The 13,836-nt window shown below is 34.0% G+C and overlaps 1 protein-coding gene and 2 pseudogenes across 2 annotated transcripts; 1 reads left to right on the forward strand and 2 right to left on the reverse strand.

Annotated features, from left to right (window-relative positions):
• Positions 1-209: 209 nt before the first annotated feature.
• On the forward strand, positions 210-2,082 carry LOC143597072 (pentatricopeptide repeat-containing protein At1g11630, mitochondrial-like). The gene has a single exon (XM_077075676.1). It carries the CDS (start codon positions 299-301, stop codon positions 1,517-1,519), a length of 1,221 nt encoding a protein of 406 aa, XP_076931791.1. The 5' UTR covers positions 210-298; the 3' UTR covers positions 1,520-2,082.
• Positions 2,083-3,065: 983 nt separating this feature from the next.
• LOC143597071 (N6-mAMP deaminase-like) lies at positions 3,066-6,521 on the reverse strand (annotated as a pseudogene). The gene is made up of 11 exons (XR_013146832.1): positions 6,426-6,521; positions 6,279-6,349; positions 6,116-6,207; positions 5,986-6,045; positions 4,823-5,029; positions 4,031-4,107; positions 3,867-3,936; positions 3,629-3,742; positions 3,481-3,547; positions 3,294-3,397; positions 3,066-3,208 (listed from the first exon to the last, which is right to left on the reverse strand). The product of XR_013146832.1 is annotated as a N6-mAMP deaminase-like (transcript).
• A 5,591-nt stretch (positions 6,522-12,112) lies between these two features.
• On the reverse strand, positions 12,113-13,087 carry LOC143597069 (cytochrome P450 77A3-like; annotated as a pseudogene).
• Positions 13,088-13,836: the final 749 nt, after the last annotated feature.

Here is a 13,836-nt window from a genome sequence, read left to right on the forward strand (position 1 = left end):
AAGCATACTCATTTTTGTAACCGTGCCGAGCTCGACTCAACTCATCACTAGGCTTGTTGGTTTGTTTAACTTCAAGCTCAAGTTGAACCATGATGCCTCATTTAATTTCGAGCCCGAGCTCAAACCCACACTAGCTTGACTCGTTTACACCCTATAATGTTGGGCTAAAGTATAAAAATAAAAGGACCTAGTTGTATAAAACCACTGAAAACCCTAATACCCAAATTCAAACCCAAACCTTGAATCTAAATCCATTAATCAAACACTCAAACCTTCAATTCAATTGTTGAACACACCAATGGCTTCCAATTCCATCACCAGATTCCGATCACTAACCAAACCAACTCGCCAAACCCTGATCCAAAGCCACCGCCATTTCTCATCAATCCTAAACCCTGACTCCACCACTCCTCTTACCAGCAAACAGAAATCAAGAGCCGCTCTTTCCCTCTTAAAATCAGAGAAAAACCCAGAACGCATCATCGATATCTGCCGCGCAGCTTCCTTAACACCCGATACCCATCTCGACCGAGTTGCATTCTCACTCGCCATTTCCAAACTCACCGAGCTAAATTACTACGAGGGTATCCGTAATTTCGTCGATGAGTTGTTTAAAACAAGACCCGATTTGAAAACCGAGCGGTTCGTATCGAATGCGATCGTTTATTTCGGTCAGGCTGGGCTTTTGAACGATGCCCACCAACTGTTTGATAAAATGCCTCAACTGGGTGTCGGTCGGAACGTGCGCTCGTTGAACGCGTTGTTGTTTTCGTGCGTTGCGGCGAAGGAGTATGACGAGGTGAAACGGGTGTACCTTGATTTTCCTGGGAAGTATGGGGTGGAGATGAATGTTGATAGTTATAATACGGTGATCAAGGCGTTTTGTGAGTCGGGGTCCGTGAGCTCGTGTTACTCGGTCACGGCGGAGATGGTGAGGAAGAAGTGTCGACCGAATGCCACGACGTTTGGCTTGATGATCGCGGGGTTTTATAAGGAGGGGAAGTTTGATGATGTGGGGAGAGTGTTGGAGATGATGAAGAAGCATGATGTGCATATCGGGATCGGGACGTATAATATTAGGATTCAGAGTTTGTGTAAGCTGAAGAGGACGGTGGAAGCGAAGGCGCTACTTGACGGGATGCAGTCGAGGGGTATGAAGCCGAATGCGGTTACTTACAGTCATTTGATTCATGGGTTTTGCAGGGAGGGTAAGTTGAATGAGGCGAAAGAGTTGTTTAAGAAGACGATTAACGGTGGATTTAAACCGGAAAGCGAGTGTTACTTCACTTTGGCACACTATCTTTGTAAAAGCGGTGATTTTGAAGCGGCGTTGGATGTTTGCAAGAAAAGTATGGAGAAAGATTGGTTTCCTAATTTTTCGACTATGAAGTTACTCGTTGAAGGGCTTGCGAATGGTTCAAAAGTTGATGAAGCGAAAGAGGTTATTGAGACGATGAAGAACAAGTTCCCTAATAAAGTTGATGTTTGGAATGAAGTAGAAGAGAAGTTACCGAAATAGAGTCGAGTGAAACGATACGTATATGCTCTTTCATGTTACAATGGCAAAACCAACATCACTAGGTCTGGTGATACTTTTTTTTTTTTTTTGAATTCATAACTTTAAATTAAATTGTTGTTTTGCTTTGCATTGGTAGTAAGTAATTAGGTTTATTGTTCTTTCGTGTTGCATTTCGTTTAACGAATTTTGGTTGCCGATATATAGGCTCAATCCTTTAATCATAAGCAATCTATTTACAGAAAAGAGAATTATGATGAATGATGGAGATATATTGTGGAATATTACAGTGAAAGTCACTTGTACAATAATGATGTGTTCTACAATGTATCTTGCTTTGCTGCTTTAAACTTTTTACCAGATCTTATATTGATTAGTGTCAGCTTCAGCCTTCAAGATTGTGGTAACTGAACCCGGGAATCTTGTTTGCTTGGCGGTGGTTGTGGCGGCACTCAGTGGCATCCACCATCATACAGATCCTTGGCAAAAACTTATTCTTCTGCCATTTGGTTTTAAAGAATCCAAAACCGCACCAAAATCTTGAACCACCGCTGTCAACGTTTGTGTCACTAGTGCCGCCATGGTTCTTAAGACGAAGTGTTTGACGCGATCCTCTTGTAATACTCAATCTCCTTCATCAAAAGGTTACTGGTTACCCATTGTGCCGTGTGTCCCTATTTCAGCCAGAGCCGCTGCATCTCCGTCCTTGTTTTTCGAGAACATGGTGGTGGCAACTGGCAGATAGATGGAGCATATGTATATGGTTCTAATGTAATGCTTCTTAATTGACATAAATGGTGGTCATTAGTGGTAGTTTTTAGGTCTTTATCCATGGTGGGAAAGATGAAACAACACTTTTGGTTGGTAAATCTATTGTCACAACAATAATCACAGAAATTAAAAATAAAAGTAATGCTAATATGCAATAGAAGTTGTTCATCAGTCATAGTTTTGCTTTGGTACACTATAGGCCTCTTCTTGGGGCCTTTGTAAGTGATTTTGTACACAAAAATTAAATATAACATTTATATATAGTGTGTGTGGGCACTGTGGGGTAGAATTTACATTAACCTCTGTTTTGTGTGTGTGTTGTGATTAAGGATTGAACATTAACTTATTAAACTTGAGATATTAAAAGCATGTAACATCACTCATTTGACCTATTTATCTAAACGTGTCAACTATACAACTAAACATTTATATTAAATGATTTGAACACGTCAACCTAAAATAATTGCATTGACAAACCCAACACTTGTTTACCATACTAGATATCGCATTAGTATCAACAATTGACACCTCAATACATATGAAATCGCGATTTTTTTTTCTTTTTCTTCAGCTTTATAGGTTATTAATGTCTTTGCTCAAAATAGTTAAAACATAATGAAAATTTATGCATTTAGATAGTCATATTTAAATGACTTAAGTTTCGATTCAAGATATTTGTTCATACCCTTTTGGATAATTGCAATTTCTAAGGTCAAAATAGAAATAAAAGAAGGCCAACATACAATGGTGTTCCGCAAAGAATTAAACATCACAACACTGTATTTTGTGCAGACTAGTTGTACTATAGTGTCCTAGCTGCAGATTCATACACTTTCATTAGTTCCTTCTTTACGTCATTTCCAGCAAATATGAAATCAACAGCTTTTCTGGCTAGTTCAAACAATTCCAACTTTCCAAGACCTTCAACACATTCAAGATAACATCAAATCACATATCATTCATTAATTATGCATCCAATAATAATAATAAGTTAAATAATACTAACCAAAAGTAGAAGATACAAGAGCGTATTCGTTTGAAAGACTTGTCGAGAACACCCCCGAGTCATCCGTGCAAAGAACAATGGGATGGTTTCCTTGTAAAGATTGGCTGTAAACAAAAACATCATTTATTCTCAAGTCAAGGGGTAAAATTGCCATTTCTAATTAAAATCTTCAGAAAGAACAACTAACCAAAATGATGAACATCTATGGAAGAAATCGTCTCGGTTGGTATATTGGACGTTAAACATATTTCAACCTGTATGCAAAAGAAAATACTTATAAAAACCGCTAAATATACAAACATATCATTAAAATAGATATAAGAACATAAATCTACCGGTATTTTGTAAGATTTTAATTTTCTCCATTCTTCGTCTTCAAAGCAACACGCGTGCCCAATTCTACCAGGAAGAAAATCGAGCATCGATTGAATTTCAACTGAATTAGGTACCTAAAACCACTATGTCAGTACAGGTTGAAAGGGGTTGCTATTATAATAACTACAGAAACTCTTATTACATTAATAATCTAAATATTGAAATAAAACAATTTAGTTTATTTGTTTAAGAGAGGACCTCGCCACAGTGAAGTGTAACCGAAAGACCTTGTTCTCTAGCAAACTTCAAAGCTGGAAGAAACGTTGCCCTAAAAATTTCAAAACAATTTAAACATATTTCAGAATTACAAAAACAAATCACATTAACCGAAATAGCAAACAGATTAAAGTTTTGATTTTTACCATTCACCGACAGTCGGATTGCCCGAAAGATCAATTCCAATAACACCCATACCCTTCATTTCCAAAGCAAGATTAACCTAAGACAAGTTTTTGGGTTTTTAAGAATAATTAAATTAATTATTGGGCATGCGATTTTTGGCCAATTAATTTTTATATATACCTAGTGTGTCATATTTGGCTACAAAAAACCATAAAATTAAAATAATAATCTTATTTATTGAATAAAGTGGTTTAAAAGATTTTATACATTATATATAAACTTTGGATGATTTTCAGCTCGTTCAACATATTTGACCTGTTAGAAATAAAACATAACCCAAATCTAGGAACACCAAACCATAATAACCAAACCCAAACAGAAACCGACAGTTTGGTTTTGTGTTTTTTTTGTAAAAACAAACTTTTTTTTTTTGCATGTAATTAAAATAGAAAAAGCTGAACCGAATTTATGAGTTTTATTTTTAAACTTGAATTTTAAGTAATTGATAAGAATATAATAAATAGTGTTGCCCAAATATTTCAGCCTAAATGTATAATGATCAATTAACTATTAATTAACAAAAAAGATTTAGGCCTAAATTCATTATTTTGAGCAATTTTTTTGTCCAGCCAAAACTTTCTAACCCAGATGGTATAAATGAAAAATCCAAAACCGAACGGTGGTCGTGGTTTTTAGTTCGGTTTGAACCCAAAATCAATCCAAATCGCCCATTTTAAAATAAATGGGTCAAAACAGTGACTTGTAGGACTAAAATCTTGTAATAATTATAAAATGACATTCTAAAAACTTACGGTTTCCATTGCAGATGCAGTAGACTCACGGCGATCGATGCTAAGTAGAAGTCTAACAATTATCTTCTTTTCGGTTTTAAATTTTGAAAATTTTTCAAAATCATCAGAAGAAAAATTGATGTCAAGATTACTACTACTCGTAGATCTTAAACCATCAATAACAGCTTCCATGTAGGACCGCTTGCTCATACCGATTGAATCATTCCTCTATAAATACTTTAATTAGATCAAATCTGAAAACTTTATCCATTTCTTTAGATAAATAACAAGGAATCCGTGATAATATGTAATTGTATATACATTTAGAGGTGTGCAGGCTGAGTAATGGGTCAAAATTTGTTATTTTACGCGGGTCAAAATGACTCTTTTTTGCCTTTATATGTAACTTATGTGGTGAATTAATATGATTACAAAATAATATAACTTTTTAAATAAAGTGACTTCAGGGCTTGTTTTGAAATTCAATGCACCTTGGATGACTATAAATCATTTTGACCCGTTACCTTTAAAAGGTCAAATCATTTTCACATTTTGCTTAGCACATTTGACCCGTTAAAAATAAAAAAAAAAATTAATTTATGATTGTCCGGGAAAATTATTTGAATTTAATGTCATTTTGCCATTCTCTAAACAAGTTCATTTTTCTTTTGGTGATATTTATCCAGCATGTTTTCATCCAATTTAGCACGTAAAACTTAGTGAACTGTTCATGAACCGTTCTGCGAGAAGTTCGTTTATGTTCGTTCATTTAATAAACGAATGAGCACGAACACAATTTTTTTGATCACTTATTCAAATGAACAAACATGAACACATGTCATGTTCCGTTCGTTCATTTATGTTCGTTCGCTTATATCTCTTCACTTAAGTTCATTTCTTTAAGCATGTCCATTCAAATTTGTTTATTACTAATATTAATTTAAAGTCGATCTGATGTTCAAATTTTATAAGCTTTACCGTTTATGACATTGACGTACGAACACCAACGAACTTCTTAACACAAGAACATGAACACGGAAATTGATCCGTTTAAGTGTTGGTGTTCGTTTTGTTTGTTTACAGGCCTGGCATATACACAGTAACGAAATTTTTCAAGAGATGCACTAGAAAATCATATATTTATATTATTTATTAATATAGAAAAAGTTATAATGTGGAAGTACCTTTGGAGTTGTTCTTAACTCCAAATAAACCACATTTTCAGCTGCAAAATCTTCCACAACCTACAAAAAACAAAGGAAGATAATTCTGCATCATGGAAAAATAATAATATGAAGATAGAAATGAGCATACTTCTTTAGTGATTCTCGTAATCGTTTTGTGGTCGGTGGTAACAACATGGATAAGATCAAACAACTTGAACACTTCGCGTAGTGTCCGATCATCTAATGATGAGAATTCGATCCATAACATCAGTAAAGAAACTATAAAAAAGTGGAAATGAAGGCATACTTACTTTTCCTGATAACATGCTCGAAATCAGAGAAGACAATTGTACCCTTTTGAGCCAATTCTCTAGCCAGTTCCCTAAAATAGTTAATAAAAATTAATAAAGCATCTGGATATGATGAATTGAAAGAAAAGAAGGCATACATACACTTACAGTAGAGTTGAGTTTCTAATGGAGCCATTAAGATGGGCATGCAATTCCACCTTTGGAACAATACAAACCCACTCTTCTTCCATTTCCAAATTTGAAATTTCTGAAACAATCCCCAACTTTTTTAATCAGCATATTCTAGTTTCAGGTAACTGCAATTTGCATCCCTGTTTTTTTAACATCTTTGCACCCAGACGTATGTAAAGTTCATGCTTCGGTTCGAAACCGGTCATCGGTTTGGTTTCATGGTTGGTTTTCTTTCTTAATTTTCGGTCGGTTGGTTTCAACATTTTCAAACTGTAACGAATGGTTTGGTTTACGGTTTATACCCAAAACCAACCGTATAAACCGGACCGGACCGTATGATTTAGTTTTATATATTGTCTAAATATATTATATCATATATGTATATGCATACAAATATACCAATAGAAATAATTAAATAAAAATTATTAATGCTTATAACAATCACATTAAATATAAATACTACCCGTAAATATAAAAAATGGGCTAAGCCCAATTTAAAACGCAAAAGACTTTATTTGTCTTTCAAATGTTCTAATAAGAAGCCATAAATCAATTGTTGTAACGGTATTTGTTAAATTTTGTAAATTATGAAGAGCTATGTAATTACATATCATAATTATTTTGGGCATTTTGTATAAAACCTCAACAAGCCCAAACCGTGAAACCAAACCGGAACCAAACCATTACTAACGGTTCGGTTTGGTTCGGTTTAAACGTTCAACGGTTTGGTTTTGGTTTACGAAAATAAAAAACCGTAACTAACGGTTTGGTTACGGTTTGACGTAAAAACCGCGAAAATCGGACCGTGAACACCCCTAATGTAAAGTGTTGCACTTTAAGCCATATCGTGAAGTCAACGCGTGTTTGATCGTTTCAAAATTAAAGGGTCTAAGGGTGTGCGTGGTGCGGTTTGACCTAAAACCAAACCGAAAACAAAAACTTCGGTTTTGGGTATTTTGAAACTGTTCGGTTTCGGTTTTTCGGTTTTTGCCATTTGAGCATGAGAATTTTAGACCGAAAAAAATTTGGCCGAAAATAATGAATTTAGATATAAAAATTTTTGTTAATTGTTAACTAATAGACTTTTATACATTTAACAAAAAATATTTGAGTTACATATTTATTAAATTCTTATAAATTACTTAAATAAAAAATAAAACAATAAAAATTTAGGAATTCGATTCGATTCAGTTTTTATTACATGCGAAACTAAACAGTTCGGTTTTTACAAAAATATAAAAGTAAACCGTCGGTTTTTGTTTTGGTTTTGTTTTTTTTATTTTCAGATAGGTTTTTCGGTTTCACACATATACCTAAAATAATATTAATTAACAATAATATACACATCCCAATTTCATGTCAGATCAATCTTCTAACTTATCATACTTTTCAGGTTGGTTTGGTGATTATGTACTCAAATTTATAAACTGGATTCTTGTAGATTAAGATATGGATGCTAAACCGCGTATGTTTCAAGAAACATAAGTTTCAATTGATTTGTTGAGGTATATTCGTCATCAAAAGGTTTAATTCTATACATTTACTATCTATATCAATATCTCTACTATATATAAAGAGTGAGTGATGGGCAAAATTAAAAGCATCATTTTAAAAGTTTTACAACTCATAAAGCATATAGTACAACTTTAAATAAGGGTAATATAGTCTTTGCAAACATAAAATACATTAACCAATTTAGTTTCAAAAGAATCTTACAATAATAGTCCTTTAACTTTAACCAATTTTTGTAAACTTATTATATTGTTACAAACTTATCCCTTCTTCAAAACCAACTACCCCTACGATTTTTTAACAGTCGTCATTTTTTCACACGTTAATATTTTTTATAAAAAAATATACCTTAAAAACAAGCATTTTATTCTCTTTAATTTGAGTATGATATTGTTGTACTTTTATATTTTATAATGTTAACATATTACGTGATACCTGTAATGACCGACAATAGATCGAGTCATGTGAGCTCGGGTCATGTGTCGAACCGAATTAGGGTCAGAACGTGTCGATACAAAAAAAAGTTAATTTCGTTCAAGTTGGTACAGGTTTTAGGTTGAAAGTGGTCAGGTCATAACAAGTTCGAGTTAGAACGATGTCATGTTGAAACGGGATTCAGCTTAAACTAGGTTGGTTTAAGAAATAATTTAATTGAAATAGCTGTATATTTCAATTTTGCTTCTTGATTTTCGGCACCGAGTGCTTGCATTCAGGCATTAGTTACGCGGATGACATTGTACATGTACTACGACTGATCAACGCTTGTATTGTGCCACGTAACGAGCGTAGCACAAGCGATTACGCGTTCGATTATGTTTGTGCACGCGCCCCGCTGCATCACGCGGGCACCCGTCTAGTCATATATAATATAGGAGTTATGGGTTAAAACACTTCATTTTTATTTAATTTACAAAATATTTAGCACAAGGTATAATTACAATGCATGTTGAAAAAGGGTAATATGGTATTTAAAACAAAAAATTCCCACGTTCATTTAATATATTTACAAATTTTCACATTTAACTTTAACTAACTTTTGTTAAATTAAAAAATACTTACAAATTTGCCCCTTCATCTTTATCTATATATATTATTTTTTATTTTAACTTTAAACCAACTTTCCATCAATGATTTTTAAACAACCATAACCTTTTCATACGTTAATATATTTTTATAAAAGTTACACTACAAAAATGAGCATTTTATTATTTTTAATTTGAGTATCATATTACTGTAATTTTTTCAATTAAAAAAACATAACATGTTACTTATGGATGTTCGCACTATGGTTTTGAATGTTTTTAAGTTAAATCTATGAGCCAGATCGTTAGTAACAATTTTTTCTCATAAAAAATCGAAATTGAATTGTTAAAAGTTGAAACCGAAAGTTAAAGAAAAAAACCAACCGTGAATCCTAACCAATGACCGGTTTTAAACGGTTTTAAGGTTTCAAACCGAACAATGAACACCGATTACTTTTACATGATTACATTGGTATGTGTTCAAACACCCACTGCATTGCGCGAGCACTTGTCTAGTATGTATGCATGTACTTAATTATAAAGTTTTATAAGTACGTTGGGTCAATAACTAGATTTTGTTTCCAAGTTTAGTTATTTTGTCTGTATTGAATCATAATTACTTTTTTTAAACATTCTAAAGACTAAATAGTATGGAATCGGGTTCGGGTATTACCAGCCTACCAGGTAATGGTATTAGCAATACCCGGGTCAGGTTTGGGTTCGGGTATTGTCTGTAAAAATCATACCTATGCATCGGGTTCGGGTCGGGTATAAAACCGGGTATTTGAATACCCTGTTTCCGGGTATTGAAAAAACCATATTTTTTCCGGTATTTTTCGGGATGAATTGGATTTTTTTAAGGTATTCACTTTTTAGGCGTATTTTCGGGTAATTTCGGGTATAGTTCAGGTATTTCAAAATCCCGGTTCCGGGTATGGAACCGATTATGGTTTTCGGGTATTATCGGGTATAAATCGGTTCCGGGTACAGGTTTTAGTACTGAAATGCATACCCTCTTTGTACCCTACAGGTAGTGTCGGGTATTAAAACCCGGGTATAAAAAAAACCGGTTCTGCGTATTTTTTCGGGTTCGGTTTTTTTTTTTGCACGTCTAGATGTTACAATAATATAAAAAAGTCTAAATAAATCCGCGTAACACGCGGTCTAAAAGCTAATGTGTGTATTAAAATTCGTCTTTAATTTATACGAGCCAAACGTATGAGTGAACAATCCAACTAATGATCTAGCTTAAATTGGCCCAGGCTTGACTCATTTACAAACGAGCCGATTTCGAGCAAACTTTGATCTAACTCTAGCAACAAGCATGCTTGATTGTAAAAATAAAACCAATCAGGTATATTAAATTAAGCAAAATTAAGTAGATTTCCACTTCTTCAGTTGATCTTCATTAGGCCTATAAAGGAACCGAACTAACATGAACAAGGACATGTTCGTTTTCGCTCATTTAGCTTTAAACGAACATGAATATGGGCACTTAATTGGACAAATATTTGTGTTCATGTTCGTTTGTTTAAAATCTAAACGAACAACTCACGAACATAATTGAACAAAGGTAAACGAACATATATGAGTTGTCAAGTTGGCTGTTTGGATTTGCTAGTGTCTTCAATCAACAAGTTATTTTTCTTCACTTTATATTGTGTTTTGAGTTTGATTATTTAGTATACTTGCGAAAGTAATTCGGAAATAATTTGATTGTTATTTGAGTATTTGACTATTTAGTAATATCCAAACTTTCATAACTTAACAATTTCATCTTCCATACCAGATTAGACCAGCCCGTTTAAAAGCCAAGCTAGCCTGTTAAAGGTAAGTTCATTCAAGCTATTTGATGGTTTGTTTTTGCCAATGTATGTTAAGATAATTCATGTTGTTAAGTTCAACTTTTTGTTATATCGCACGGGTTTATAACCTAGTTAAAATTATATACAAATCCTTGTTTTTCTTTTTAAACGGCAAATCCAGATTAATGCTGGTTTTTAAGTCATAAACTAAGTCGCAAATCATTTATTAAAACTGATTTCTATTTATGATTATTAAATTATAACCGTGTGATCATTAAATGCTTTCTTAAAACTAAATTAATATATACCCAGCAACCAAGGAAAGCTATTTGTTGTCGACACATATTAACAGCTAATATCTGTTGTGCAAGTTATTTACTTATTTGCTTGCAAATAAACATAACATGATAACAATGTCGAAAGGTAACAACACGTTTTAGTTTATTTTATTGTTGCGTTCACTCGGTTTAATATTTTATTACTTGCATTTCAGTTCGATTTTGGTATTGAATTACAAAACATTTGCAGAGCATGTGGTGATCTTTATGCATTGTATTATTCGTTTTTATGTTTTAAGCCAATCGTTTTGCACATTCTGGTTCTGCATAATTTTAATCATTTTTTTTGGTTTAAAAATAGATATACCAGGTAGAGTAAGTAATAGGAACTTTTAAACTAAACCCCATTTTGACACAAACCTATTTTGATTAGAACCCGCTTTGATTCAAACCAAACTCGACCTGTTTTAAATCGTTATGTTTTAACATGTTAGCTGACCCGCCCATTCTACAAAAGTAAATAGTTATTTATGTTTCAGAGTCTCCACTCTAAGCTTGTAAAATATGGATAACAACACTAAAGGCATAATATTCAGATGATCATGCTCTCAATGAATAAAAAAACTTTGTAGGTTTGGTGTCCGATGGTTTACAAAGCTGTATTTGACATGTTCATTTATTTTTGGGATTGAATGGATTTTAAAACAAGTTTACCTTGACTAGAGATGGTGAGTGGGTTTGGCAGGCTGAGTGAATGTATCTTTTCGTTAAGGGTCAAATCAGGTCGGTTTGGCATGAAATAATTTTTTTATCTGTATTTAGTGTCAAATTTACTCAAATAAAACTATATTATTTCAAAAAATGTTCCAATTTTTTTGAATAAAAATACATATTTGACAACACACAACGCGTTTCACCCAGTTGAGTAGGATAAAAAATATAATTACTATATTTTTAACTATTATTGGAGAACTTGGGTACTACTACAACGATTTCAAACTAGTAATTCATAACAAATGGAAAACAATAAATGGAAATGGATGAATTCAAGCCTTGTCCCTAGGCAAAATCGTTGCCTTGAGTGGATTCTTCATGTTTACTGTTAAAGCGAATTTCTCAGCCGGGTCGGGTGGGTTACCCGCAACCGGAACCCATTTGAATGCATGAATCATTCTAGCCACCAACAACTGAACATGCAACGTACCCAAACTCCACGCGGGACAGATCCTCCTGCCCGCACCAAAAGGCATCATGTTCACTGCCCGAACCAACGGGACCAGACACTCCATCTGTCTCCTCCGTAGGTCCTTGGCCGCCTCATACGGACGGCGGAAGAAAGGGAGGATCAGAAGCACCGGCATGAAATCCGAAAGCCGCTTGGTACTCATCAAAATCACCTCTTTAAGTACACTCTCTATACTCAACATTTTTTCCTTTGAAAGTTTTGCACCAAAGCACAAACATATCAAAATACTACAAATTGTAAGCCTAACGTTAATCATCACATCCACATAACCCTTTTGCGAGTTTTCCAACTCCATTTTTTTCAAGTGCTCTTCAAGAGCCCATTCCCGGATCCACCTATTCTGTCGGATCCGGGAAGGGCTTACCAACTCGGTCACAAAGTTTCGCCGTAGGGTCCGCCACATTGGACCGTACGGCAGGGCGTTGATGGCCTTTTTCCCGGCACTAAACAAGAATTGAATAGGCGTGTCTGGTGGCCGGCTAGCAAAATTCGCATCCTTTTGAATCAAAGCTTCATGGATGAGTTTGGAGCTTGTAACAATGACCAGAGTTTTTTGGCCCATCTTAACGGTGTAGATAGGACCGTACTTGGCTCGCAAACCACTCACCACATACATGAATGGACGCTTATCAAGGAGGATCTGAACCAGGTTGCCGACTGTCGGCCACCCGGGTGGTCCTGGTGGGAGCTTATTGTGGCCGGAAGACCGTCGTCGTCACCACAAGAAACAAAGGAAGCATGTTATGGTGGCTAGAATGATACCCAAGAGTTCCATTTTTGAATAAGTGTGTATGAGCTAGGATGGAGTTATGCATGGATATATATAGAGGGCATAAAGCGTGACATACTAAATTAAAAGTATATAGAGATATAAAAGGTAGGAGCATAAATACCAACATTTTGGGGTAATCTTGTTGAAAACAAGATAAGGCTTTCAATTTCTCACACAAAATCATGGATGTGCAAAAGGTAGGAACACAAAAACCAACTTTTTGACGAAAAAGGTATATAATGTTTTAAAGCATTTCCATTTCTATAAAAAAAAATAATGCATATTTTAATTTTTATTGGTTTTTTTTTATATTACATGCCGTGTATTCTAATTACGCCTTACTTTACTATATTAATTAGGTTTGACTAAGACACGCCAGTCATAGTTTATTTCATACATGAACCACTCTTTATTAAGAATTAAAAAACCCTTTAAATATATTTCTAATTATAACCAATCATTAATAGAACTACTCGGAGGTGTTTTGTGAATTTTTAAATTTACTTATTTGTTTTTTGAAAAACAAAAGCCACTTTTGAAAAGCTTAATTTCAAGCTTTTGAAAGAGTTTTATCAAAACACTTTTTGATTTTTAAACAAATCAATATTTAGAAGGTTACCCAACCCCCCCCCCCCACCCTAAATTACAATATATATTTGAATGACATAATAGTTCATTTCTAAAAAAAAGTTATCTAATATTAAAAACACATATTTATCTAATAATTTTCTAATATCATTTTGTAATAATTA

The sequence above is a fragment of the Bidens hawaiensis genome, unplaced genomic scaffold (genome assembly GCF_021521415.1).
Source record: "Bidens hawaiensis isolate Kalapana, Puna unplaced genomic scaffold, B.hawaiensis_p1.1 tig00047540_1, whole genome shotgun sequence".
In the NCBI taxonomy this organism is placed as follows: domain Eukaryota; kingdom Viridiplantae; phylum Streptophyta; class Magnoliopsida; order Asterales; family Asteraceae; genus Bidens; species Bidens hawaiensis.

Coding starts and splice junctions, on each gene's coding strand:
- LOC143597072 (XM_077075676.1), top strand. CDS start 299: ATGGCTTCCAATTCCATCACCAGATTCCGATCACTAACCAAACCAACT.